The 27551-nt window shown below is 40.3% G+C and overlaps 1 protein-coding gene across 4 annotated transcripts in view; it reads left to right on the top strand.

Annotated features, from left to right (window-relative positions):
- Window positions 1-27551, top strand: part of NAV2 (neuron navigator 2) — a 362864-nt gene that overhangs the window by 276461 nt on the left and 58852 nt on the right. For all 4 annotated transcript variants that reach the window (XM_062495969.1, XM_062495968.1, XM_062495967.1 and 1 more), the window contains one exon: window positions 11160-11282. In XM_062495969.1, the coding sequence (XP_062351953.1) occupies window positions 11160-11282 (123 nt within the window). The remainder of the gene's footprint in view (window positions 1-11159; window positions 11283-27551) is intronic.

Genomic DNA, 27551 nt, shown 5'->3' with positions numbered 1-27551 from the left:
AGTATTCAATTCATCTGCTTTCAGTTCCTACTATAAACGTTGTTTTTTTCTTAGCTCAAGTACATTAGCATTGGATTGATGTTAAAAATTATCTTTCAGATGTAAATGGTTTGGTAGGGTTTTGTTTGGTTTGGTTTTGCTTTTGACTGATGCTTGCTTGTTTGGTTGGTTGCTTTTGGGGCTGTTTGTTTTTGTTTGTTTTTTGGTTGGTTGGTTGGTTGGTTTGGGGTTTTCTTGTGGCAGCCCTGTCTGGCCATCTTGCATCCTTTGCTATTTTGGTTTGTTTTGCTTTGTTGTGGGCTTTTTTTGTTGTTGTTCTTTTTGTTTTGGTTTGGGGTTTTTTTTGTTTTTTTTTTTTTAATTAGTGACATTGGCTTCTTTGAAAGATATATGTCTTACTGGAATCCAGTTGCTACTTTATCATTAACTTAACCAGTTCAGTTACACCATCTGGAAGCCTCCATTAATTCTGTCTGCTATAAATATTTTGATATTTTCACACTTTTTGAAAAGTCAGGCAGCTTCTTTTTAATGCTTCATTAGGGGCACATATAATAGAGTAGCTGATGCAAAATCCAGTGTAAAATTCTGTTTCAGATAAAACACCAGTAGCTGTTGCTGCATTAATAATGCTTCAAATCACTAAAGCACCATGTGTTTTCCTCATATAAATCAACTTACACCTGGATTTTGTACTGTTTATTGTAGTACCAGTTGCTGCTTTTCCTCTGGACTATGAATTCTGTTTAAATTTGTGGCTTTAGTGTTGGTCTGGAAGTGGGGAAAGTGAATTCTAAGTAGCAGCATGGTTTCCATAAAACACCTTGAGTGGTAGTTGAGAATTACCCCTGGCAAAACTGTGTCAGCTCAGCCTTCTGTTGCTCAGAGACAAGCTCCAGTCTTTGCAGATCTTTACTTAGTGGATAAAATTCAAACTCCAGGTTAAGGAAAAAAAAAAAAGAAAACTGTCAAATTTATGAAGGATATAGCCAGAGAAATCTGTGCCTTCACTCATCTCTGTGTATCATTTCTTTTTCTGTATCTGGTCATCCTGCAGGGTAAAAACTGGGAATCTCCATAGTCTGAAAGTACAAGAGTGGTGTTTAGATTTTTGGGTAAAAAAATTGTTTTGCCAGTTGGTACCTCTGTCACCAAAGCAGTGAGTTATATACCAAGAATAATTAGCATAGCAGAAGAGTCATATTCTCTACCCCACCTTACTCCTGGCCTTGAGTGTTGGGACATCTTTAACTGAGTATCTGACTCTTTTCTCCACTAGTTTTTAATGGAGAGAGATACTTTCCACTTTTTACTCATGTAGTAGCCACGTACTGATAAATGAGATCTCAATTTAAGGTTCTTAGGACAAGAAGTGTGTACAAATATCTTTTTCTTTTCCACATCCTTTGCCTTTAGCTACAGAAGTCTGTTTTGCTAAATAGTGTGAGTTGGTTTATCAATTCATATAGCACTGTTGGAGTCATTGACTAAGTTCCAAGGACAAAATTGGTATTGGAGGTCAGTCCATTGTTGTAAAGATGCAGCTCCATTTCCAGGTTTTGGATGGGGTTTAGAGATGGGCAGTTTGGGGATTCTGTCCTTGCTGCACTCATGGATGGCCATTTGGAGGGCACATTTGCTGCAATCAGGCCCACAGTGCTGGGGTTGCAGTCTATGGGTGGTAATCATGTGAGGGGATTCCCTGAGAAGGGAATATTCCAGTGTTAAATTGCAATAGCAGCATTCTAATATTAATGGAGAAGGATAAAAGAATAAGGTTGTTACCTTTGGTGACCCCTAATGACACTGGGTTGCCGTCTCCAGTGTGAACAGATGTTTGGTAGCCTGTTCTATAAGTTATGCTCCACAATATCTCTTTAATTCAAATAGTAAGAAAAAACAGGATGGCATTGTGTTTTTGTGGGAGAGGAATAATAAACTGCTTTAGAAATCAGAGAGGTTATTTCTAAGGAAAGCATCCATGTGACTTGCTGCAGAGCAAATCATCAAGACCAGTGGTAGGGCAAACAGGCTCAACATTTCCAGAAGCCAAGCTACACTATGTGCAGAGCAGCACAAGAGGGTATTTAGAGCATGAATAGCTCTTTATTAGCTGGTATGTGTTTCACTTTGTCATTTTTCAGAATTGCTACAATCCCAGAGTCTGAAAACCTTGGATCTGTGTTTTCATTGGCAAACTGATAGGGAAGGAAGCCAAAATATTTGTTACAGCCAAAATAAATCCAATAGCCAAGAAAAACTAGTTTACCCTGTGATCCTGGTGCTTTCTCTGAAATTCCTGGGTCATGGGAAGTTTCGTTTGGCCTTCCTTAATGAGTCTGCTCAAGCGGAGCTCTGGCAGACATCAGGATTGCTTTCTTAGGGTTAAGGAAGAGTATCTTTGCCAAAGGGACAGAGAACAGCTCTTAAATTAAGCAAGTCTCCAGGGGGTGGATCAAAGGTAAGAAGTTGCCTTTTTGTAGTGTCTAAAACATAACCCAGTGATGAAGAAATAGGAGTAGGATTTGGGTGAGCTGGGAAGTGAGTCTCCAACCCGCTCCTTTTGGTGACTGGCTCAGCTGGAGGCTCAGAGCCTCATTGGAAGGTGGCACCTCAGAGCCCAGAATTGTCTCACCTCTCTACCCCAAAGACTGTCCCAGGAGGGGATGTTAATTCTCATGGATTTTTCATGTTTGTTCAGAAGGTTTTTGTCCATTTCAGTCTCCCTATGGCTACTAACATACACATTCCTACCTTTTTTTTTTTTTTTTTTTTGTCTCCTTAGCCCAAGTCTTCTCTAATGAGATGTAGAGTTAATTTCCTTTTTTATCTCTTATTGGAATGCAGTAACAGGGCTGTTGGTCCAAAAAAAGAGAGCCTTTTACAATTATTTTCTCGTTGTTTAATTAATCCTCTGTCTCTGTTTTCATTACCTTAAGTATGAAGCTTTCTATGCAGAATTAACAGTGTGGATGTACTGACTAGTGCTGGTCACAAGTTTTCTCAGGAAATGGCTTTGGGTCTGCAAACACACCTTTGTCAAAATCGTTTTTTGCAGAAGCATGGCTGTTCCACCTATGTTCCAACAATGCTCAGGTCACTGTGCTAAAATTCTCCTTTCAACCACCTCTTGTGGGTGCGGTGGTTGTTGTTGGGGAGATACATTTTACCATTTTATTAATCTCCCCATATCTGATGATTTGGTGGTGGTATATTCCTGTTCAGTATCTCTGTTTCCACAACCTCTTAATGTGTTAGCATGCACAATCCTAATGGGGTTATGGTTGCATCTTGTTTATTCAAACCTTTATGCTCCTGGGGAATTGTTCTGCAAGCAGTGGAAGCAGCTGGATTTGGAACATGCATGAAGGATGTGAAAAGGGAGAAAAGGTTCCCACTTTGAGCTGGGGAATCAGACTTGGCCCCTGCTTCTGCTCAGGTCTCAAATTCACCCAAAAGCACTGTGCCCTTCATGGACCAAAACCATCATTTGAAATAGAGTTCTGAAGTAGGATTACATTTAGGAGTTCCAGCTGATGGGAGGCAAACAAGGAGCTGAAATTGAGGACTGATTTCACTGAATTTTGAAGCGTAGCTGGTATTTGTAGGATTCTTGCAGCTGTGTCTTGGTTTTGGGCTATTTATCAGTCAGACAGTGACGCATTTTCCTCAGATGTCAGGGTCACAGGTGGTATAACAGACCTCCCCTAGGGCTGAGGTTTCACAGGAGGAGGACTCTCCAGTTTGCTGCTAATGAGAATTTGTTAATGGTAACAGTAAGTGAGAGAAACCCTTTCCTTCTGAGCTGTCTGCAGCAGGAGTGGTTGCTGGTCCAGGTAATTTGTGGCTGGCTGGAAATCAGGAGTGCATGAGCTAATCCTGGGCTGAGTGAGAACATGGGTGCCCCGTGCATTGATGCATTGCTCTGTCTATAGGCTTTTCTTTGCTACCTTCCCTCTTTCTGACCTATTTCTTTCCATAAGTATTACCACTGTATTTTTTCTGTACACTTTGGGTTACAGTGTGTTCGTCATTTACTGGACACTGCTCTTTAAATGATACGGTTTTAGTGATAAGGTTTCATGTAAATACAGTGGATGGGTGAAACTGCTTTCCTTTTATGGCTCTAGCACTTCAACATGACAAAGACTCATTAGGAGGTTTATTTTATTTTTCTTCTCTGTTTGAGCAGAGTGTTTATTTGAACTGCCCTTAATCTTGCTAGGGCTGACTATTTCTACACTGTGATCTTTTCAACATTGCAGAATAGTATCTATATATGGTAAATGGATAATTAACACAAATAATGAAGGGGTCAGGCAAGCAAACTCAAAAATTTGACTTTCATGAAAAGGGATAAGGAAACATTAACTTCTGACTTTATAGCAAACAAGGTTGCAATTGAGTTTGGGTTTGAAGTCAGAGATGACTTTGTGCTATAAAAATGAAAAGAAAAAATTATGGCAGTTTTTAAAAAAAGATAGTATTCCAAGAACTGTACTTGCAGTTCTTTGCAGGAGGCATGAGTAGGATATTGTACAAGCATATTCAATATTATTAATTTTGTATATTGTTTTAAGTATTCTTAAATATTGCACTTACTTCAGGAGTAGCTCTTGTGTCAGCTTCATCAATAAAAGAGTGTTTGTAATTTACCTCAATATCAAGCAATATTTCAGGTCATATGCTCCCATAGAATCTTTCTTGCAGTGAGATTCAGCATAGGAAGACAACGTAGGCCTATTAGTTATAACCTTATACATCAGCATTTTTTCCCAGTATAATGGTAAAATGCCCATGTTAATCAATAAAATGAATGCAACAGTTGTGGTGTTCTGTACTTCTGGTTACTTCTAAACACTGACCTATTGTTTACAATAACCAAAACACAATTTAATAGCAGTTATCCCATTTTGGGCTTCTTTCTGTAAACTGCTGCATCAGTGGTACATCAGCCTGCCAACAGGTGGTTGTAGTTTGAGTGAAGGGACAGCTTCTAAAGGACAAAATAGGGTCCCACTCCAGGGCTAGCCAGTAGAGGGGGATGCAGTCATTCACACTATGTTGATGTGGATCATCTGCAGAAAAAGAGTGGGCACGAGGGAGTAATCCAAAATTGCTGTGGAGTTACTCTTGCTCTGCTGCTGACGCTGCTGAGAACCTCTGGAGAAGCTGCGGCCCCTCCTTAATCCTGTTTGGTCACGGGTCATTCCTCTCCTGAATAGAACTGAGGAGGGTGATGAAAAATGGATCACTTTTTCTATAGCTTAGGTCTGTGATTTTCATTGAAATGGACTCTGAGAAGGAATGTAGGCATTGAAATCAAAATTGGCATTTGCAAAGCCATGTTGAAAACTGCCTGAATCTGGTGGGCATTCAGCTGGCTTCAGGCCAGCAGAGGCTGGTGATGCTTGGTGGGTGTGAGTGTCATCCTCTTTTCAGTGATGAGTTTCCACCGTGTTTCCCTGAGCTCCAGAATGACATTTGCACACCTGAAAGGTTTGGCCTCTTTAGTGTTTTCCAGTCTGACTCCAGCCCAGTCCCTTTGGGCTGACTGGATTTTAAAAGAGTTTTTAAAAGCAATGGTGGAGCAGGCTTCCTCCTTGAGGTGAAGGTGAATTTGTGGTGAAGGTGCCCTTGGCTGGCAGATGGAGTGAGTGTTGGAAAGAGGATCATACACTGGATATTCTCCTCTGGAACAGGAATGGCTGCAGCCATATGAGAGACAGTTTATTCCAGTACAATATTCTTTTAAGCATTGACAGCTTGTCTTGAACTGCATTTATCTAAGACTGCTCATTCCACAGGGAAACAGTTTCTTTAAAAGTTCTGTCACAAGCTGTTGTTCTGGATGTGGGGATGTGTAGGAGAAGCAGCCACCCAACTCCCTTACAGGGTGCACTGTCCTTGGAATTCCTCGCCTGCAGACTGCTTAAACTGAGAGGACATAGAAAAAAATTAGCCTTGGACAGCATTGCCCATTGACAGCATAGCCTTGGACAGCATTATTTGAGGGCTGCTGGAGGACTTTTGTGCCAGGTGCCTTTAATACATCTCCAGATAGAAGAGTATTGATTTCACAAAAGCCACTTATTTCTGCAGTTTTCTCCTTTTTTTTTTTTAATGGAAAAAGGTCTGGGCATTAAGTAGTTAATGGGATGAACTTGTTTTCCTTCCAGACTGGTTTTTGAACAAAGTGAATAAGCAGCACCCTTCATAGTAGTAGTGATTTACACATATTTACTGAGTTTTGCATAATCCCATTTTTCCTGTCTTACCTGGTAGTGGCACAGGTATCTCCTCCTTTCCAGCAGTGATTAAGATTTTTGAGTCTGCAATTAATTTGTTCAGGTCTTACTCCTTGTTTGGGTTAAGCATCTGCAAAACAAATTGTAGTTCATTAATTAGTTTGTTAATTATAAATAGTTACTGATTATTAGTAAAAGTCTATTAATTTATAAACTATAGACCTTAAATATAAATTAAATTTTATTAATTGAGCAATAGGTTTGCCCTTCTATGAACCTGAACTGTAATATTTGATCTAATATTAGGGATTTGAGCATTTTATTAGAAGTCCCTACCTGCAAGCTCAGGACCTAATCCTGTTCTTGAATGTTCTTGTTGAAATTCACAGGGATCAATAATGGAATATTAACCAGCCACAGGCTTGTAGACAGGGTGTGTGTCCAACTCTTAGGCTAGAAAGATCAGATACTGATCAAGTACTGATTCAGGTCAGGCAAGAATGACTGGAAAGACTTTGGTGGATATAAACATGGGGAAAGCCCATATGGTCTAATGCCAGTGTTATAATGAAAAATGCGGATCAAATTGATGCTAAACTGAGAAATTTGAAGTTGTCATCATCCAGCTGTTAGGGTAGTATTTATTTTTAAGTCAGATTTAGGACATATTCATAGTTGCAATAACAGGGTGGTTTTGATCCCAATCAGAAACAGCACTGGGGAATTCTCTGCTGTGGGTTTTTAGCAACTGGCAAAGTTAGAGTTGTTTTTTGATACTCAAAGCTCGTTAAGCCTCTTGATCTCATTTAACTGACTGTAACAACAAGACAGATGAAGCCTAGTGAAAACAGAGATTTAAAGGAAAGCATTAAGGATAACAGTGTTACTGCTACATCAGTAAGAGAACATTTCCTCATGTCAAAGCAGATGTTAATATGTGACCTAATTCCCTCAAGCTTTTTGTTTCTTGGAGTTTCAAGCTCCTGGGTTTTTGGGCAAGTCCTCTGCCCAGGAGACACCTGGGCAGCTATTTCCACCCCAGCCTGTAATCCAAAGCACCAAGAGGACTGCAGGACCGTCTGAGCTGCCAGAGTCAGGTCCCATTCGAGGCTGTTCTCTTGCTTGAGGGATTGGGATTTTGGAGCTAGAGGATCCTGAGCAGGTCAGGGTAGGCTTGCCTGATCTGTTGTGTGTTGCTGATTTACCTGCTGATCCTTCTCTTCCTAATCCTTAAGTAAAGAATGCTTTTCCCTTGGCTTTTTGAACTTGGAAAATTCATATTCATGCATTAAGGAGTGAAATGAATATATATGAAGTGGTAGAGTTGTCAGACCATAAAAGTAAGTGTGCTGTTGGCTGGCTGTATCTGTCAGTAAGTAGAGAGTGCAGACAGAAGTCAAGTGGTTCAGACCGCTGGATTTTGCTAATCCCTGGCATGACCCATTCCTGTTTCCTCAGTGTGCCTTTCAGGAAATGGAAATAAATCACTTCAGCATCAGAAAAACCCTAAAAATATTACACTTGGAAGGGCTTGTTACAGCACTCAAAATTTCAGAGGTGCAGAAAGGATGTATTTGGCTAAAGAAAAGAGAAGCTTAAAGGTCCAGGTTGTCCAAAGCAAATTCCTTTATGCCTGTAATGCAGGGCAGGGAGCCACTTTCTAATAGGAAAAAAGTGTCACCTAGAAAGTGGGCTAGAAGTCCTAACTGTATGTTGGAAATGCATAATACTGCTCCTGTTTAACCTGAGTCTTTTCATATTGACAGAAATTTGATTTTTTGTTTTTCCTTTGCTGATGAAGAACGAAGCTATAGCAATGAATATTTGTACATTAATTCCTGGAAAGTTCAGAAACTCCTTTTAACCAACGTCATCACTGTTTCACTGTCCATTCATTAAATATTATTATATTCAGCTTCATTAAAGGCAGTCACTCCCCTGGCTGTTGGTACCATTCATAAAGCGTATGTGAGATTAAATTTTTTGTACAATTTACCTATCTCTCTAAAAGTCAGAGTCTGGATACAATGCTTTTCCCCAGATCATATACTAAAACTTATTCTTATTTTCAGGCAGCTAAAAGAATACTTGTAAGTCCTGTTTGTTTTGTGCTGAATGTCCTTGCAGAATTCTTAGCAGTCATGAAGCTAGCAAGGCTCTTAGTGTAAATTTGTCATGATTTTTAATATGAAAAGTCAGATAAATTAGGTCTAACACAGTTTTTTGGACTGCAGTATGTCATTATAGAGGAGAGGACAATGTTCTTGGGTTCCCCATTGTGTGAATGTGGTAGGACAACAAATTCCAATAACTCTGAGTACTGTTACAGTTATATACAGGATAATATTTCCTTGGTCTTGTTTCCCCCGAGTAAAACACCGGAAGATTTTCTGTAAAAAAATGTGCCTTCATTATATTCTCCTTTCCCATAAAGCAAAAGTCTGCAGCAATAACAATATATTCATAAAGGCAAGACAGTTTCTTAAAGCCAGTACAATTGAAGTTTGAAGGGATGGAGAGGAAGGAAAAGAAAGCAATGGCTGGAGGTGTGTGGAACCAGTAGCTTTAAATCTCCTCTGCACTAACCAATGGATAGTAAAGCAGGACTTTTAATTTTATTTTAAATGTGTTTTTCTCCCCAGACTTTAGAAGCTAGTGCCTTTCCTTCTTCCTTCACCTTGCTTCAGGACTTCAGGCATCATTGGTTTTGGCATCTTTTATGAATTAAACATTCCTGCGTAGAGGATGTTGTGTGAAATAAGATATAAAGCTTTCAAACTGCGATTACACAAGCCTGTTTCAAAATACAAAAGTCTATCCTGTCTTGTTCTGGCATGTAAGAAACTTGTCTTATTGGTATGAGGGGTAAAAGTCATAATTGATGGCTGTGCTTTTTCACATAGACTTGTTTAGAAAAGTGTCATGATCTGGTTGTCAGAGGTGCCAAAGCCATCCAGTGTCCATTGGCTCATGTAAGATTTAACAGGGCTTGAAACCAGTTTTTTAAATTTGAGCTGCTGCAGTGTTATTCTGGTCTTTAACTTGCTGGGCTTCTGTGTAGAAGATTAAATGTGCTGATGCTAGTGAAAAGGCATTGATTTCAGCAGGGCTAGCTCTTAAGAGTACTGTATTTATTTCCACACATTCTGAGTGATAGGTATGAAAAGCAATCTATTTCAGCTGTAACAGATCTTTTTATCACGGGACCAATATGCCAGGAATATGACAGCAAAGCCAGAGGCTGTGTTTTCCAGCACACGTGCGAAGAGTATTCCTACAGAAACTTTTTTCTTGTGCTGACAAGTAGCTGCAGTAAACCAATTAGTGTATGTACATTAGATGTTTTTGCAAACTACTCTTTGTGTGTATGGTCTGAAGCTCCACTTTTCTCTTCTTCCCCTTTATTTTAGTAGCTTAAGGAAAAAAAATATTCTTCCATGATAGAATATTTATAAACTGTCAAACACAAGTTAGAATGCCAAACCTAAGGTGAATTCTACATGCTACAGCACAACAGCTCCTTGTGCTTTTTACAGTCTTTGTTTATGAGTTGGGAGAATCCCCACAGATCTGCTGAATGGGGAATACTCCTGTGTCTGACTTAATGGTCTTGGCAACCTCTTTGTCTGACTCCAGAGAAACTCCTGGTTTGCTGCTGGGATGGCCCTGTAGAGATTTATATGTTGAACTACAGTGCTAATCATCAGATTGGGCAAGGCTTCCAACTGCTCACCATCCTGTTTTTATAAATGTAGTAATCAAATTTGGGTTGGGTAAAGCACATGTGCACAGTGAGATCTTGCCAGCCGAGACACTGGTGCCTGCAGCTCGGAACATTGGAGCATCTCTGCATTCCTGCTGTGGCTGAGGGTGTCTCACTATCAGGGAGAAAGCTGTGTGCTTTCTTGAGCCGTAGGAAGGTGTCCTGAGTATCTGGATATTATTCTGTGGTCTGCTGTCAATTTGTTAAGAGTGGCTAAAGGATTGAGGAGATACAGTCCTGTCATCTCCTATCTTGGTGAGGGATGGTGCCCAGCAGTGTTCTGGAAACAGCAACCATAGTGCCAGGGTTGTTGGAGTTATTTCAGTCTCAAGTGTGTGAAAATCTTCATGGTGTGTTTCCTCAGTTGTCAGTACTGCTCACATAGACCTGCATGAACTGATGAGCTGTTGGTGGTAACACAGAGCTTGCACCATGCAATTGCCATTGCTCACCATATATCATCTCTGTTCAATTTAACATTAATTTTTCATTTGTCTAAACCAGCAAGTAAGAAATGTGCTATCTTACCAAATTATGAAGTGTCATATGTACACCTGGCACTTCTTCATGCCTAAGAATAGTAATAGTAATTTAAAAATGCTGGTGTCTCGGTCACAGTTGCAGCCAGAGTAGAATGTAGGAACCAAAGGAAGGTTGCAAAAAGCTTTTCATTCACGATGATTTCAATAAGCTGTGGAATACTTCATTGTTCACTGACAAAATCAAGGGATTAAGTCAATGTGATTTTGGCGGTTAACTTTTAAAATATTTGAAATTTTGATTGTGTTTTAACCATGCAGAAAAATTCAAGGCGGTATAAACCATGTATTTCTGGGGGGAAAAAAGGGATCATTAACGACAGCATTCACAAATATTAAATTACTTCCATACAGGTATTTCGATGAAAGTCAAGTTTTCTTTCAGTATCCTTTATCACATTTGTGTCGCAACTCGAGTCTCGGTGATGAGAGAGCACGCGAGGTGTGCTGGGGAGCCATCAGAGGCGGAGAGCGACGTTTCACCAAGAACCACGTTTCCCCACGCTTCTAATTCCGCGCACCTTAGGAGCGGGGAGGCTGCGAGGCGGGTGCCGGGCTAGCGCGTCGAGCTCTGTCACCGCTGTACTGAGCGTGGTGTTCTGTTGTCAGGTACCTGACGGACGGCGGGCTGGGGCTGTACACGCGGCGCCTGAACCGGCTGCCCGACAGCATGGCCACGGTGCGGGAGACGCTGCAGCGCGGCACGGCCCTGGGGCTCGGCGACGCCGACAGGTATGGAGGGGGCAGGAGCGCCCTGCGCAACGCGGGCGCTCCGTTGTGCGTGCCTGTCCATTTCTCCAGGGTGTTTTGGGTCCCGTGTTCGCGGAGGTGTCGGGGGAAATGGCGGGTTTGTGTCTGCCGAGTGCTTTGCTGGAATTTCCCCCGCGTTTTTGTGGATGGGTGTGGAGGCAGCGGGGCCCCTCACAAGGCGTCCTTGGAGAACTCTTCCCCTAGATAAGAATTGTTTAGTCATGGTGGCTGGGCTAAGAGACCCTTCTCCTCACTTCAGACCCCGCTTTATCTCCTTGTAACACTACTGGTCGTGTTTCCTTAGCATCAAACCCTTGGTCATTCTCTCAAGCCATACTTTCCCTATAAGACCCCCTCCTTTTACCCAGTTCAGTGGAATGCTGCTGTCCCTGGACTCCCCTTCACAGAATACAGTAAGGAACCCTGCAGAACCTCTACACTGCAGTCTCGGTCTTATTTCTCTGTGCCAGCCAAAGATACCTTGCAAACCCAGCTGAAATCATTTGGAGCTGAAATCGCTCTAAGAAGTGATGGCCTGAACTCCAGGCACTGCTTGCACATTGGTACCTTGTGGCTGAAGCCTGCCTGAGACTCCAGGAGAGGCTGTTCCTTGTGGAACTCCCCATCAGGGTACATCGGTGACAGCCAGGGCTTGGACCCCAGGCCCCAGGCTGCTACAGATGGGAGGCAACACAATGAAATGTTAAACTCCTGTTTTAGTAGGGTTTCAAATAGACAGGACCAAATTCTCTCCTCATGTCCATTGATTCTCCTCCAATTCCAGTGATTCAATATGAACAATCAAGGCCAAATGTCAAGAATTAAGGGACTGGAAATCTGTAGTTTGTGAGAGTGCAGTCACAAAGGAACCTAGTGAAATATTTGGTTAATGTTGATATAAATGGGTTAAATACTGTTGTTTTTAATGAGGCCAGCACATAGCTGCTTCTTTCCCTTCCAAAGCCTGGTCAGTGTTACTGTTGGTGCAATAAGTGACCTGTATGCTTTTTCTTCTATGACGGGCCTCTAAGTATAAAACACGAATTTTGAGGTACACATTCAAACCAATTTTTGAACTAAAAGTTGTTTCTCTTCTTGCTATCTGTAAGTCATTCCCAAGACATAATGCACTTAACTGAGCTTGATAGTATGGATACTTTCTTCATAGTGATATATCACGAAAGAAACACAAATGATGGAGAACTTAGTCTTGTTTCCTAAGCAAACTAAATCTAAGTCTGCCAAGATTTAGAAGTAAATCTGCTTTGGCGTCCTCATGATATCAGTAAAGAGCAGGATGTCAAACTTGAACAAAAGAACTAAAACCTCTCAGAGGATCCCAGCTCAGTTTGAATTACAGGTCAACATATGCTTGCCAGTTGTAAAATATGCCTGAATTTTTCCAGGAGCTCATATCTCTCTGAAATTTGCAGCTTGAAACCCAACCAGCAGTCGCTGCTGGTGCTGTGGGTGAGGGTGTTTCCATCTTGTGATGCAGCTGGAGATGAATCAAGTGTCATCCTCTTCTGCTGCTGTGGCTTCTGAACATTGCCACAGTAGCAAAAGCTTCTGTTTAAAATTCAGCATTTGTCTAAGATGAAGTATATTGTTGTTTAAGTAACAGCTTCTGGAGAGCCAGTGATACATTCCAGTCATTGTTTCCTTCCCCCATCCAATATTTTCTGTGCTTGCAACACTTTTTGTTTGCTGAGCTCCTTTGCTGAAGGCAGCACACATCAGGCAGCAATTAGGAACATTTGACAAGAGGGATTATTTGTATGTTTAAATGTATTCCACCTAGAATGGGGCTGTGACCCACTGACATGCAATCCCTAGGTTGTCAGTTGTCTCAGCTTTGAAAATCATCCTTTCAGTTCACTTGGAGGGAGACAGACTTTACACACAATTAAGACTCTGCATGGCAGAAAAATTACCCTTGATCCCAGAACTGGTGATACTATGATGTGTTGCTTTGATTTAGTCTTTTCTATTTAGAATATAATACCTTACACAGGAGATGAGGGGTTTCTGACAGTAGGGCAGTGATTTAAAAATAGCTCCTCTTTGCTTGCTGGGTGACCATGATGTGCAGTTTAAACAAAAAAATTAATCTTAATTTGTGGAGTTTTCCGGGGTGAAAAAATGGGTATAAGGAAAAGGAGTTGAATAAAACTGTGCAGTAATTAAATGTTTTCTTCATTCTTTGAGGCAGTGAGCAGGGATGCTGAGTTGATGCATGCACAAAACATATTAAGATTCTATTTAACTTGTTCAAAGCAGATGTTAATTGAATGCATGGGAGAACAAGTGTGAAAAACTGTGAACCTGTGAGCATGTGAGGTTAATCATTAAAAAGTTATCAGAGGAATTTTTGCAATATGGTAGCTTGTTTAGTTTCTTATGCTATTAGTTGTAGTAGTTTAGTTGTGAGGCTTTTACTCATTGCCTCTGGTAAGGTAAAGCACAGACCTTACAAAGTACATTTTCCCCTGCAGGAGGGAAATCCAAAGGCGTTGAATTTTATGCTTGATTGCAAGGTTAATGGAATCACTGCACAACACAGCTGAGCTTATTTTTTACTTCAAGATAATTTCATTTTGCCTGGAACAAAGCATTTTAAATCAAAAAGAGCATTAAAATACCTTTTTATTTAGTTTGTGATTGTTTTTTCAGTTTAGTTTGGGATCTTTTTTTCAGGGTTGGAAATAAATATCCTATTGTTTTGTCTGTTCTGTGTATATGGACTTGGTGTGTGCCATCTGGTTGCTTAAGTAGATTCACATTGTCAGGCACAGCTGCTCAATCTGAGACTAAATCTGGCCCTTGCCTTCATATATATAACTTGCATTTGTAATATGTGTAGGTAAGTTAGATCTGAATGAATATTTCTGTCGTTGCTTACCTGTGTAAGCTGTTATTTAGAGGAGATAATACAGACCTGTGCTGATTTATCAAATCCTTGTGACTGGGACAGGAGATTGTGAATGTGAGCTTGGCAAGAGTAACTTTAATGTTACTATGGTAGTGTCTGTATGACCTTTTAAAAACTCCTCAGTGATGAAGTGCTTAAGAAACTGCTGCTGAGCATGACTGACTTCAGTTGTTTCCATTTTACAGTTCTATTTGAGGCTGCATGAATTACCTGGCTTTGCATAAAGGCATAGAAGGGTCTTCCCAGCTCCTGACTGTAATGACTTGCCTTGTCAAAGAGTGGCTTGTGATGTCTTGGTGCTTCCAGCAGCTACAGCATTGATGGACTGTAGGTAAAACAGTAAAAACAGTGCTGAGCTTGCTCTTCAGGGGTGCATCAGTGTCCTGATCACATCTGGTGACTGCAGTATCAGTCTTGTCACACGCTCTTGGTTAAAAACAAATCCACATTCAAATTAACTCTTAGGCAGGTTTGTAACTGAAGCTGCTTCCTGGCAGTCAGCATTTCAGAAGTATTTCCTGCTTTTGGAAAGATCTTTGAATAATCCCAGAGGAGACTGTGCAACCTGGAGAGGAGATGAACAGGAAAGAAGAAATGGAAGTGAAGCAGAAACCGAGCAGAAGTCCAGAGGACATTCCATGCAGAGCACACATGCTTTGTTATTAATAAGAATGTCATTGAGTGCAGTGCAAATTGTAAAAATTATAGCTTTCAGAAATAGCTGAAGAGTAGTATTTTGCTGCTATTTTGCATTTTATAAAAACAGATTAAGGTTATTTATATGTCTCTTGGCTCAGGTGGTAGAGAGTATTTCACGTTTGTGGAGTAAAACCCTTTGTCTGAAGGATGTTTAAATGCACTAACTGCAATTTAATTTCTTGCATGCTGCTACAGTGATGAGATTACTACAAGGATGGGCTAGTTCTTGGTGGTGGAGGGAGATTGTTGGATTGCCTTCATAAGCAGGGGAACTTGGATCACACTTCAGAAGGGCTGAAAAACAAGCTGAAGCAAGTAATCAAGTTGGGGGAAATATTGGCCTGCTTTGAAAAGTGGGGAGAGAAGATGTCACTACTTTTGGGAGGAGGCAGATTCCACTGAAAGCAGAATTACAGTCATGGTGCTGATGGGCATTGCTTAAGAAGCTGCATCAAATTTCCTTTAAGGTGCACCAAATTTCTACTTTTTTTTTTCCTTTGTCAGGTGCTGATTTATTGTAGACAATGGAAAATTTTATAATACAAGGAAAAGAAAAGGAATTTTTTGTTAAGATATTCTTTATGTAGTTTTATGGTAGGATAAGATGGCCTAAAGTCCTGACTGTGGTTTTAGTTTTTCTTCTTAATTGAGACAGTGAACCTAAATTTAAATGAAGGTGTAGCAGAACTACTCCATCACTCCCCATTTCATCATGGAGTTTTACTGCTCTAGCAGAGGTAGCACAGTACATAAGAAAAGGGGCAAAACAGGGAAAACGGTTCTGAAATACATATCTCTAGACTGGATAATCTTCATCTTAAATCGTTAAAACAGGACTGGGTTATATCTTAAACTTCAGGTGGACCCAGTTGCTGTAATAATGTGTAGAAATAGATATTCCTGCCTTCTAATGGCAGTGGAATTCCCATCATCTCCTTCCCCCGCAGCATCTCCCTGACCTGCAGTGCTCTCTCAGGGGTGTTGACATAAGTGTTTGTGGAGTTCCACTGCAAAGGAACTTGCAGGGAGGTTCCTCTGGTGGTTTGTGTGAATGAATTTGCAGAGGGAGGATGTCTCTTCTGTCGGGAGGAGTAACTACATCCATTGAAGTCATCTATAGACCTCAGCAGGTCTCAGCTGAGGAAGTTGATGCCATACTATTTCCATTCTGCCTGGAAGATTACATGACATCAGTTCACAGTTCCTTCACTTCCAGAATACCCTGGCAGTTGCACTTGCATTAAGTTGTATTAAGTTTCTACGATTAAGATAACATACATAAATGATGTGCATAAAAAGTGTCTTTGAGCATTCATTGCTTGCTGTGTCTGTGCTGTGAGTCACTGCAATTTGTGTATATATGCCCATCTAGAGTTGCTTAACAGCAAAGTCACAGGACTGGTGCAATGATTCATGCCTAGCAGATCGTCTGCCCTGCTTGACCAACTATTTGGATTTTATCACTAAATTAGAAAAAAGTGCTGCTGCTTCTAAATATGCAGGTTGTACCTTGGTACCTGTAGATATCCATCTCTTTGTCTTTGAGAGATCCCACATTTATCTTGAAAACTGACTCTCAGAAGCTGGGCAAATTCACATTGCAAAGATTCTTTGAAGTTTATGGCCCTGGGATTTACTGATTAGAATCACAATACCATATACTTTTATTTTCCAAGGAATCTTTTCACAACCTGCAATCCAATGTAGTTTTAGATTACATAAAGTAATTTCCAAGTTAAGCAACAAATACAAAGGTGCAGTAGCTATACCTGGGGGCTGAAATGAGCATTACCAAAAAGAAGAAAAGGACACTACAAACAAACATGGTTAGTCAAGGGAAGCAGTCTTTTGACATATCTGATTCAGTGGTCTAAAAGATGACAAACTTCTTGTATAGTTTTCTTCAGCTCTAGGAGCAAAGAATTTCGTTACCTAACATAAGCTTCGTGTGAATTTGTTCAGTAGACAAAGTAATAGTGGTTTTCCTTATTTTTCTTTTTACATATTTTTTTGGGGGGTGCACATGTGGTGCAGTGGATGAAGTATTCTGGACAGTACTTCTGTAGGATTTGATAGTGTTAATTCTGTTCAGAGAGGCATAATGGAATGGAGATAGGTTTGAAGGTTTTGTTTGTTTCTCAGGCTTGGTCTAATTTTACTCATTGCATGATGGCAGCTAAGAGTGTGATTCCAACAACCAGCTTAGTGAGGTTGGGAGCCACTGGAAAGCTAGAGAGAGTTTTAAGGAGGGGATGACTTGAGGAAATAGGTAATTTTTCAGCATAGATTGTGTTTGTGTAAAAATTTCTATCCAGGCTCCGAAGCACCATGTCATGTAGCAGATGTATGATTGCCCTGTGGGGGCTGGCTGTTGAAGCAGTTTTATGTCCCCAAGGAAAACCAATTCTAATTTTACAAGAAGTTAGTGAACTGACTTTTAGTAACGTTAAAATTGGTTTTCCTTGGGGACAGTTCCTTCTCTGTGTACTCATGGCCACAAAAAAGAGCAGATTTTACTGCAGTAAGCACGTGTGTGCAAGAAGGCAAGAATTATCCTATTCTTCTCTTACTCAGCTAGTCAGGTGTTCTCTAATACCTGGTTTAGTACTTCCACAGGCTGATAAGGCAGCTGAGAGCAGTTATTTGCCTTTTTCAAGAATTCTTCATGTGACAAGGTGCAATTCTACCACTCAGTACTAAAACCAACCAAACAAAACACCCTACAACTGCAAGCTCTTGCCTCCAAAGTCAGTTGATTGGGCAATCTTCATGTGCTTGGTTACCACTCTAGTTCTAATCCTCTTCAGAACTGCCTGTTTTGATTAGATGTAAAGGTATGTAAGAGATAGTCATGATCTAGGCTTTAGGAGCTGCGTTTCTTGTTGTAACCTTTCCCCTGGTGTCATGCCCCTTGCTTTTGTAGCTGTGATTCTCATTCTGCATTCCTTTATATTTTAGGGTGTATTTGCATCTCTCCCGTAGCATCTAAGTAAAATGTTTAGGTCAGGAGCTGCTGTTCACTGCAAAGCTAAAGGAAGGTGGGAGGTGACCTCATGGGAGCAACTCACCCTGACTAAGCCAGGACTTTCTTTTTGCCCGTGCAAACAGTTTGTGCTTCCCTGGAAGGCTGCACTGTGGTGTGGGGACAGGTGAAGGGACCTTGCCTTTTCCAGAATTGTGAGTGCTGATTCTGTGAAAACGGGGAAAACTGCCTGATTTAAGCAGCTGAATAATTTGCATCTAGGGATGGCAAAATCACGATCCTACACCACTGGATTTTCCTGAAGAGATGCTTCCTTTCATACACTCCCACTCAAAGTATGTAAGTATAAAGTTGATCTCAGTGCTGATTTGGAGGCTCTTCTGAAACCCTCTACTTCTGGTTCCACTGCCAGAGATTAGCACTGTCTTTTCTGTTGTATGAAGTGGCTTTCAAAACACTTTAGACATGTGGGAAATCAAGCTTGTATTCCAAGGGTAAACAAGATTGTAGATACAAAGACCATTTTGAACTGTATCAGGGTCTTTGTGCTTTGCATGACAAACCGAAGAATGTGAAATGCTTGCTGACACAGAGCAGACTTTGTTGTTTGGTTTTCCATGTCGAATGGCAAGAGAGTCAACACAGTCTCACAACTGACCTACACCAGTAACCTCTGAGTTTGGGATTTGGAGATTGAATAGATAAAACTAATAGCAGACAGCTGTCAGGCTCCCAAAGCAGAATCCCAGTTTGGGGCTGTTTCAAGAGCGTGGAAGCTCCTTGTGGCTGTAAGGCAAATTTCTAGACTGGTATTTTTTTTTCAAATATTGTATTTATTACTAAATATCTCATTACTGGAAGACCTAAATGTTCTCCTTTTGATCTTTGTTAATCTAGCTTTGTTATCCATAATTGTAAATTTCAGTATTTATTTATTTTTCCTCCTGCTCTGCAGCTGTGTAGTCTCTTGTGATTATAACAATAGTCTGTTAATATTTGCTTCCACGGTAATAGAAATATGAATGTTAATAGCCAGAATCTAAGCTTTCTTTTTAGCAGATGAATGTTTCCTGTAATGGTATTGTTTGGAAAATTACATCAGAATTCTGAGTCCAAATGTAAGATGTATGTGTTTTCCTGTATGCAGGTTCTTCTGAGCCTTGCTGGAGTCTTTCTTTCTCCTTTCCTCCCTCCCTTCCTCCCTCCCTTCTCCAGGATTCTTGGCGGTGCTGCTTATGTCACATCATTCCTTGGTGTCATTACAACTTCCTTGGTGTCCCAAACAGATATTCCATACTGGGAGTCCATGCACTTCTTATCTGTAGACTCTATCCTGCTTTTCTCAATTCCTCAGCTTCCTCACGACATAGGGATTTTTCAGCAGTAGGATAAGGTGACTTTGTGACCTTTTTATGACAGCTAATAAGATTCACAGTGACATTGAGACTCCACAGAACAAGCGGTCTGCTTTGCTCCTGATCTTTCTGCATTGAGCTCCAGCATCCTGAAGCTTAAATTGTTCAGTGTTACACAGCTCCATGGGACTTAAAAACACTCTGCTATTGTATAAGCAGGCATTAAGGTTTCCACATGATGTTCTTATGTTGCTTAAGTATATGCAGTCAAATATATGTTTGGCCAGGATAAATAATTGCACACTCCGCAGTGGAAACACTTGGAACGACATTGTGCTGCTACAGCAGTATTATGAGAATGTGTGTAATTTGTTTTTATTAGTCTAAGATTTTTTATATATTCTCACTAAAAATAAAACATCTTATTTTATTGAAAGTGATTGCTGCAATTTGAGGCTAATTAATTGGACGTAAGTGGCATTGGAACGTGTGAGACCTGTGTGCAGGGTTAGCACAGTAACCACCCGTTTGCTAGAGGCTGTGTTTATGTGTGTCCAGGTATAGATGGTCAATAAGTAGCCAGGGGATAAATTCTAAACACTGGAAGTCTGATTAGTGCCTGGGCAAAGTCCAAGGGCTGAGGTCAGCTCTCTTTAACTATATGTTATTTTTCTGTTGTTCCTTAACTCGCAAAGGCTCAGCTCAGCAGCTACTGTGGAGTTACCATGTGCTCTCTCCAGCCCTAAGTAATATTTTCATCCTTTAAATCTAATTTTACCTTTAAAGTTTATCTTTTCTGATTATGTTGTTAGCTTAAGTTAATTTTCATATATATAACTAATTCATTCGTTTTGGTTTGGGGGAAATGAGCAAACCACCTTGAGTGTTCAAAAAGGTTTCATTCCCTCTTTCATGTTCATTGTCAAGGTTGATTTATTCTTGTTATGAAACTTGCAGCTAGAAATACTCTTTATAAAATGACTTAATGCCTTAAATATTTCTTTGAAACCATTCATGTTATTTGATACCATCTGATATGCACATGCATAGTTTCATGTTTCATTTGCATTTTTATGCAAAGACTTAATTTTTGTTTTCAGGCATGACTGAAACATAACACTGCATTTGCAGAACTAGAGCTGTTTTGAATGCAGAAGGGATGAACAGAATATTATCAGGAAATGGCTGCAGATGTATTTGTAGGCAACTGTGTATCTCTATGGAAAAAAGATGAGAGGGGAAAGGAGAAGGATCACCAACATGAGCCTGTGGGAAAGAAACATGAGTATACTGTGCCAGGTCAAGTTCACAGAGGTTACATTCACCCAGGAAAGCCTTATATTCCACTTAACCTGTGTTTTGGGACTGTGTGTATCCTCTGGCTACTCCTAGGGAGAGAATTTCTGAAGCAAAGGACTCATGAGAGGGATCAGGTGGTGGAAAGAAATCTGCATTTACACATTTCTAATGTCTCAAATGTGCGTTCAAAGGAAAGACAGAAATTTTCTGAAATCAAAAGACTGTGATTTTGAATTGAAGTCGGGCTGTGAGTTTCATGCTCTTATTTCTATTGAAATTCTTTGTTGGCTTCTAACTATAACCACTGAGTTGTTTCTTTGTTAATAGAGGTTAAAAGCCAAAATGCCATATGGCAACAAGAAGTTCCTTGTTATTCCTTTTGGTCTTAAGTGTGCTGGTGGTTTGACCTCCAACACCAACACCCAGAGGGCAGAATCAGAGGTGTCTTCTGCACTGTGACTTAGAGTTTTGGTCCCTTTCTGCAGTAACTTCTGACCAGTTCTCATTTCTCCCACCATGTCTGTATGGGCTGACTTTACATCAGCTGTAATGAGCTAAACGTGTGACTGATAAAATAATTACTTTTCTGTGAGTCATGCCATATGTTCCCCTCTCTCCACCACCACAATTCTGGTCATTCTTTTCTGTGAGTTATTTTACCTTTCCTGCATCATCCCCTCTATGCCACCAGTTTGCTTTCCCTTGCAGCCATCCATCACTCTCCAAACAATGCTGTGTGCAGTTGGGTGGGCTTTCATCACATCTGCCTGCATTCTCAGCAAGTTACTGCGGCCCAACTTTGCCCATGAAATGTGTTTGAATCTTAAATTCACTCCCCTTTTGGGTACATTCTTCTCTTATTTATTGACATCAGGGTCTGATTTCACCTCCAGATTTTAACACCCTTAAAATGAGGGGGTTGCAGTATACGGTGATGTGGTTGAATTTATTATGGAAATGTGTATGTTATCAAATAATTTAGGAACAAGGGATTATTTTAGAAATTAAAAAATGGGAGCCAAAGGTAGCTTATGACTTGGCTAAGCAAGCCTGGGTGAGGTCATGGGAGGAGAATGAAACTTTCTTTGGACATTTTCAGGAACAGTAGTGAACTGTAGCTATAACTTTAGTAGAATGAATTCAAGGCAGACAAGAAAAACAGGGTGACTAGAAGAAAAACCTCTGTGGACTTACTATCTGATAAACTGATTTCTGAGAACTCTGTGTCTTTAAAAATCTATTTGAACCAAAGCACAATCACACATTAGGGGGAAAGTGGTGGGAATAACCGAGAAGGGGTTTTCCAGATGAATCTTTGTTTATTTCTTTATTAATCTTGATGGCAAGGACTTTCTTCAGTTTGTTAGGTGTGCCTGTTAAAATGCCTGTTAAATATGAGTGCGTGCATTAATCTACCTAGTAATCTTTTTAACTGGGGGGAGGGGGGGGAGTGCAGGATACATCTACTGGCTTTAGTCCTTTCATCCTGTCTTCCCTTGTGTGGTTCAGTTCACTGAAGTCTCTAAACAAATATATCCAATGACCAGTCCTTAATTGTAGAGGAATTCACTGAAACAGAACTGTCTTTATAAATCCTTGTTTAAGTCTCTGATAGCAAAGTGAGACCCCATTTCTCAGCTCAGCCAACGTTGAAATGGGACAGATAAATGAGAGGCTGGTTTAGAATTATTTCATTATTGCACATGGATAAACCAGAAAATATTGGTTTGGGTTTTGTTCTTGGTTTTTTTCCTTACAGAGCAGTGATGCAGTGATTAAGGTCATCATGTCCAAAGTTTAGTTGAGGTCACTGCTGTGCCTAACTGGAGCAAGGATCTCTGTTTTGGCTTCCTGTGTTAGGGTTGTTTCTGTAAGAATATTTCTCCCTGTCTCTCCTGCCAAATTACTTGCTGGAAATAATATCAACATAAGATACTGAAAGGTGTTGATTGGACTCCTGACTATTGTGGAGCTATCAGGACAGGAAGTAGAATGGAAAGAATTCAGGTTAAAGTCCTTGAACTCCCACATGTCCCCCAGCTGATTTAACTATGAAAATTAACAAGGGGTCCAAGGGAGTTGTCTTAGTGTGGGGAAGTCACATTTTTTTCATAAACCAACAGGATATTTAATAAAAAATTTCCAAATTTCTCTAAAGCAGAGATTTTTGCTCTAGCAATAGCAGAGCTGGCAGTCGGAGAGTTTTAGCTTGCCAAACTATAGGTAGTGTGACAGTGCCTTAAAACTTCAACTTAACAAAATAAATGTCCAACATGATTCCAGTCACTTCTGGACATTTCTGGTCACTTCTCAGCTGCTTTTGTTGCACCACTGTGGTGTAGAGGTGTCTCTGATGAAGACAGGCTGAGATGGAGAAGAGAAGGCTCCAGGGAGATCTGAGAGTCCCTTCAATGCCTAAAGGGGCTGCAAGAAAGGGACTTTGAACAAGGGCCTGGAGCGATAGGACAAGGGGAAATGGCTTCACACTGACAGGGTGGGATAGCCCAGAAGGGATATCTGGTAGAAATTCTTTACTGTGGGGGTGGTGAGGCCCTGACACAGGCTGTGAATGCTTCATCCCTGGAAGTGTTCAAAGCCAGGCTGGATGGAGCCCTTAGCAAGCTGGTCTGCTGGAAGGTGGCCATGCCCAAGGCACTTGGGTTGGAAGGAGATGATCTTCAAGGCCCCTTCAGACCCAAAGTGCTGTTTGAGTCTGTGCTGGTTCCCTGGGTCACAGCCATTTGTCATTGCAGAGCAGTGATCCACCACCTCCAGCAGACCCAACATTTCAGCTCCAGACTTTCCATCTGAATTTGTCTTTTGTCTTTTCTTTTCTTTTCTTTTCTTTTCTTTTCTTTTCTTTTCTTTTCTTTTCTTTTCTTTTCTTTTCTTTTCTTTTCTTTTCTCCAGTTACTCTTCACATACATTCTTGGCTTCCCTTCATGCCTTACCCTCTTTGTTCTCCAGGGCCCTCCAGAACCAAATAAATATTTTGTATTGCAGGACAAGGCTTCTGAGGGAAGATCAGTACAACTCAGTAGTAAAATCATGTCTTATTTTCTAATGATTCTCAGGAATTGTTGTTCTGTTTTTAACCAAGACCAAAGTCCATCCTTAGGTTGGCACGCTGCTTGGAAAATTTCAGGCGGAACATCTCAGTTTTGGCAAAATGATAAGAAATTGAACTCATTCCCCCTGCTAATTAGTTCATCACTGTAACACAGCCATCCCTGAAGCAGTGGGTGTAGCCTCTGAGAGAACAAAGATGCCCTGTGAAACCCAGCAGGGCTGGGGAAGGCATTACTGGGTGAGGAACAGTTTTGCAAGGTTTTGCTCTCAGAGAAGTGCTAGGAAAGGTTAAGGAGTTCTGCAGAGACCCTGGGACCTCGAGACTTCTCAGGGGAGCAGTGCCAGCAGCAGTGGTCTAGGGCTCTGGGCAGGCACAGCAAGCCTTGCTCACCTGCTGAAAAGCAGTAAAATCGTGTTTTCCTGTTACATTTCATGGCTGGAACGGTTAAAAGGTTAAATTCTTCAGAAGTAAGGATAGGAGGGCTAGGCATGATATTGGGAAAAGGTTTATGACTTTGCACAGTTGAGCCTTTGTTTTCTCATACTTTATTCCTTAAACAAAAAATAAGAAGGAAAAAAAAGAATAGAGAAAGAAGTCTAGCTGCTGCTTTAAACTTGTTATCAGTTAGGAATTAGAGAGATAATGTGGGTGAAGGGATCGTCAGAGCTTTGAACTGCATCAGCTGCTCGGGGGCAATTAAACACACAAGACTTCCACCCTTAAAGAAAGGCACAGAAGGGAGTCTCCTGTTTTCTGTGCTGGTTATCAGCAAGAGGAGGGAAGAATGTGTAAAGGAAGAAAGAAAAGATGGTGCCTTTGCGAAGGAGGATGTCAGACCCCAGCAGGATGCCTGCTCCAGTTGCATCTCAATAAATAATAAGCACTTGTTATGTTAATAGTCACTATTTCCAATGACGTGATTTGCATACAGATCATACACATGTTAATTACGCTGTGCCCTAGCCAGTAATGCACATCTTAGGTCTTGTCTTCAAGCATTTTCATGTGTAAAATGATGCAGCACGGAAATGAATATTGCAAAGTTTTCACTTTCACGTGCAAATAAATAGCTGATAGAATAAAGAGCCAGACAGCCCTGAGATAACCAGGAATACGTGGGGGCAATTGTGGAAGAAGCCCAGGATTAGTGTCGTTTCTGGCTCTGACAACATATGTCCTTGCACCTGATTGTAAAGAAAATAAAATGAAACAAAAGGTTGCATGATAATAATTAACCCTTTTTTGGTTAATCACTGGGTGCATGCTTGTGAGCACTGCTGTATCTTTTACTGGAGCACAGAATTTAGTAGTTTTATTCTGACTTGAGGCGGGGAGCAAAAGGGTGGGACCTGGCTCTTTGGAGAGGTGGGATAAATGTGGGCAGTTATTCTCTGGAAAAATGTGTTTCTATGGTTATATGACATTCCAGACTAAACATTTAACACATTTCATAAGGTATACAATAGAAATATTTACCTGTTAGGAAACTGTAAGAATATAATCTGTAAGTTCGTTACCAGGTTAATTTTTCATGTATCAGATAATGATGTCAAGCATCAGATAATCTGGGCCCTACAAGGCACGGGCGTTTGGAATGAGTGGTTCTGTTTTAAAAGAAAACAACTGTGACATGCAGCAGCTCTCCATGACACTGTTCAGTTGTTACTGCCATCAGTTTTCCAGCATCCCACTACATCCCAAACACCTGTATCTTCTGGTCAGGAGAGAGCAAGAGGTTTCATTGTAATGTTTGCAAGAAGAGCGTTTTCTCTGTATGCAAGTAATCTTTGAGCAATGGAACTGGTGAAATAGTTGAAAAGTTGACCTTTTGCTAAATTTTAGCAAGTCTGCCTGCTGAATTTTTCTCCAGTCAAGTGTCAGTGAAGCTGGTAGTAGCTCTCTGAAATGCAGCTAATCTGAAGGAGCATTCTCAGATGATTTTCAGCTATGATTTTATTAGGGCTTAACTGAGGTCAGAAGTTCACCTGGGAGTTGTGATTACCACAGGTGTTTATGAGATAAGGAGTTTCATGGAGGACGCACCTCTAATCGGCTGCACGTTTAAAATATTAGTTTAAATTTAGTGCCTTATATCGTTATGTGCTTGAGGTTTTTTTGCTGCTTAATTAAGAATTCCTATTTTGTTTCTAGAGTAATTAGTCCATAAGAGTTGTCAGCATTTTAAACAATACCTGAGAACTAGGAGAAAATTCCATTTAAAAGTATGCACTGGTTAGAGCTGCTGTCTTGTGGGTAAGTGGTTTGGTTTGATTCAGTTAATTTTGTGTTTGGAAGATTACAAATCTAAAAAAACCTTAGTTTACATCACTAGGTATAGATAGCAGTGGCAGTGAGGAGAAATGTCAAAAATTCCATATTGCATTAAGAGTCTACTGTGAATTTGGGATTGGCAAGTTAGTCTGTTTGATAGACAGAAACAAGAAAAATTAAAAAAATAAAAATAAATTTAAAAAAAAATTCACATGAAAAAGCACATCCAAAGAATGGCAATACTTTGCAAGGTAACCTGAGAAGGAGTGATGTCTTTTGGCTCAGATACAGTCTTTGGAACATCCTAGTGTTGTATGGGTGGCGTAGATCCCTTTGCTTTATAAGAAAAAACACAAATGGACTCTCAAAAATAAAGGAAAATGAGTTTTTGTTGAAGTTGAGAGTTTGTGCCATTGTTCTTTGCAGATTATGCAGTTGAAGTGTTTACATGGTTTGAATGTTTATAGACTCAGTGATACAGAGGATTTGCAAACACTATAATGATACTAGCTTGATTTGGTAGTGGTATTTTCATTAGAATAAATGAGTTTACTTTTCTAGAGGGATGTGCAAGCTTTACAACACCCACAGCAACAGTAAACAGCTATAAATTCAGAGATATCTCTAATTAGGGGAAGGCTGAAGCAATTAAGAAGGGTAAACTCTATTGATCATAGCTGAACAAGATACATACAGATGACAGCAGTGGTTTTACAGTGGGTGCCCTGACATGGTTAATGACTGCTATTGATTTTACAGTAATGATTTTGGTATTTTGTTAGGGGAGTGTGGGTAGGAAGGTTAAATCAAGTTTTATAGGGCTTCTCAAAACCATACTACAACCACTTGGAGAGCTGCTTGCTCAGCCAGAAATACCTAATTCTGTAGGTACCACACTTGGCATGTCCTTCTTGGGCCTGAATGCATCCTCTGACACAGCACTGTACCTGCTGGCCAGAACAGAACCTGTAATTCAAATTTGCTCTCTTTCTGAGCTGTTCTCTACTTCACTGCTCCTAGATGTTGATTTGTTTAGCTTCTTTCATATTGATTTCTGTTCTGTTGCTTGTTGACACAGACACGATGATAAAAAGCTCAGAAAATGAACTGTAAATGATACAGGGGCATGTGTCATAGATTCACCCCAAAGCATTTTTTCAGAGTCCTGAGAAAAAGAATTCATGCCAGCTGCACTGTGTTTATAATTCTGTTTGGTAGGGATCAAACTGACAAGCTTAATGATTGCAGAAGACAGTTAAGTCTTAGAACATTGTAGCAGTTCCTGTTACTCTAGTCAGCAGTCTAGATTGGAAGAATTAAATTTTTTTCCTTAGTCAGTGGCATGTGTGTTAAAATCTTGCTTGGCAGAGTTACATTCTTCAGAAAGAGGACTGATTTTTTATAGTTTTGAGAAGGAAATAAAGAAAACTGCATTTAAAACAGTGGGAATGATACATCATTATTGTGTTTCACCACATTAACTGTACTTTAAGATCAGATTTTCTTCCGTTTTATGTCGACTGTTCTTAGTAATGGGCTATATGTCTTAGATGTTTTTAGTTGGGTTTATTTGTTATATCTGGAAATATTAGCATAGAAATCAGATGCAAAAGCAAATACATGTGTATATAGTTCATACATT

This window comes from Cinclus cinclus, chromosome 6, assembly GCF_963662255.1.
Source record: "Cinclus cinclus chromosome 6, bCinCin1.1, whole genome shotgun sequence".
NCBI lineage: Eukaryota > Metazoa > Chordata > Aves > Passeriformes > Cinclidae > Cinclus > Cinclus cinclus.
Note: the sequence above shows the minus strand (reverse complement) of the source record. Positions and strands in the feature narration are given on the sequence as shown.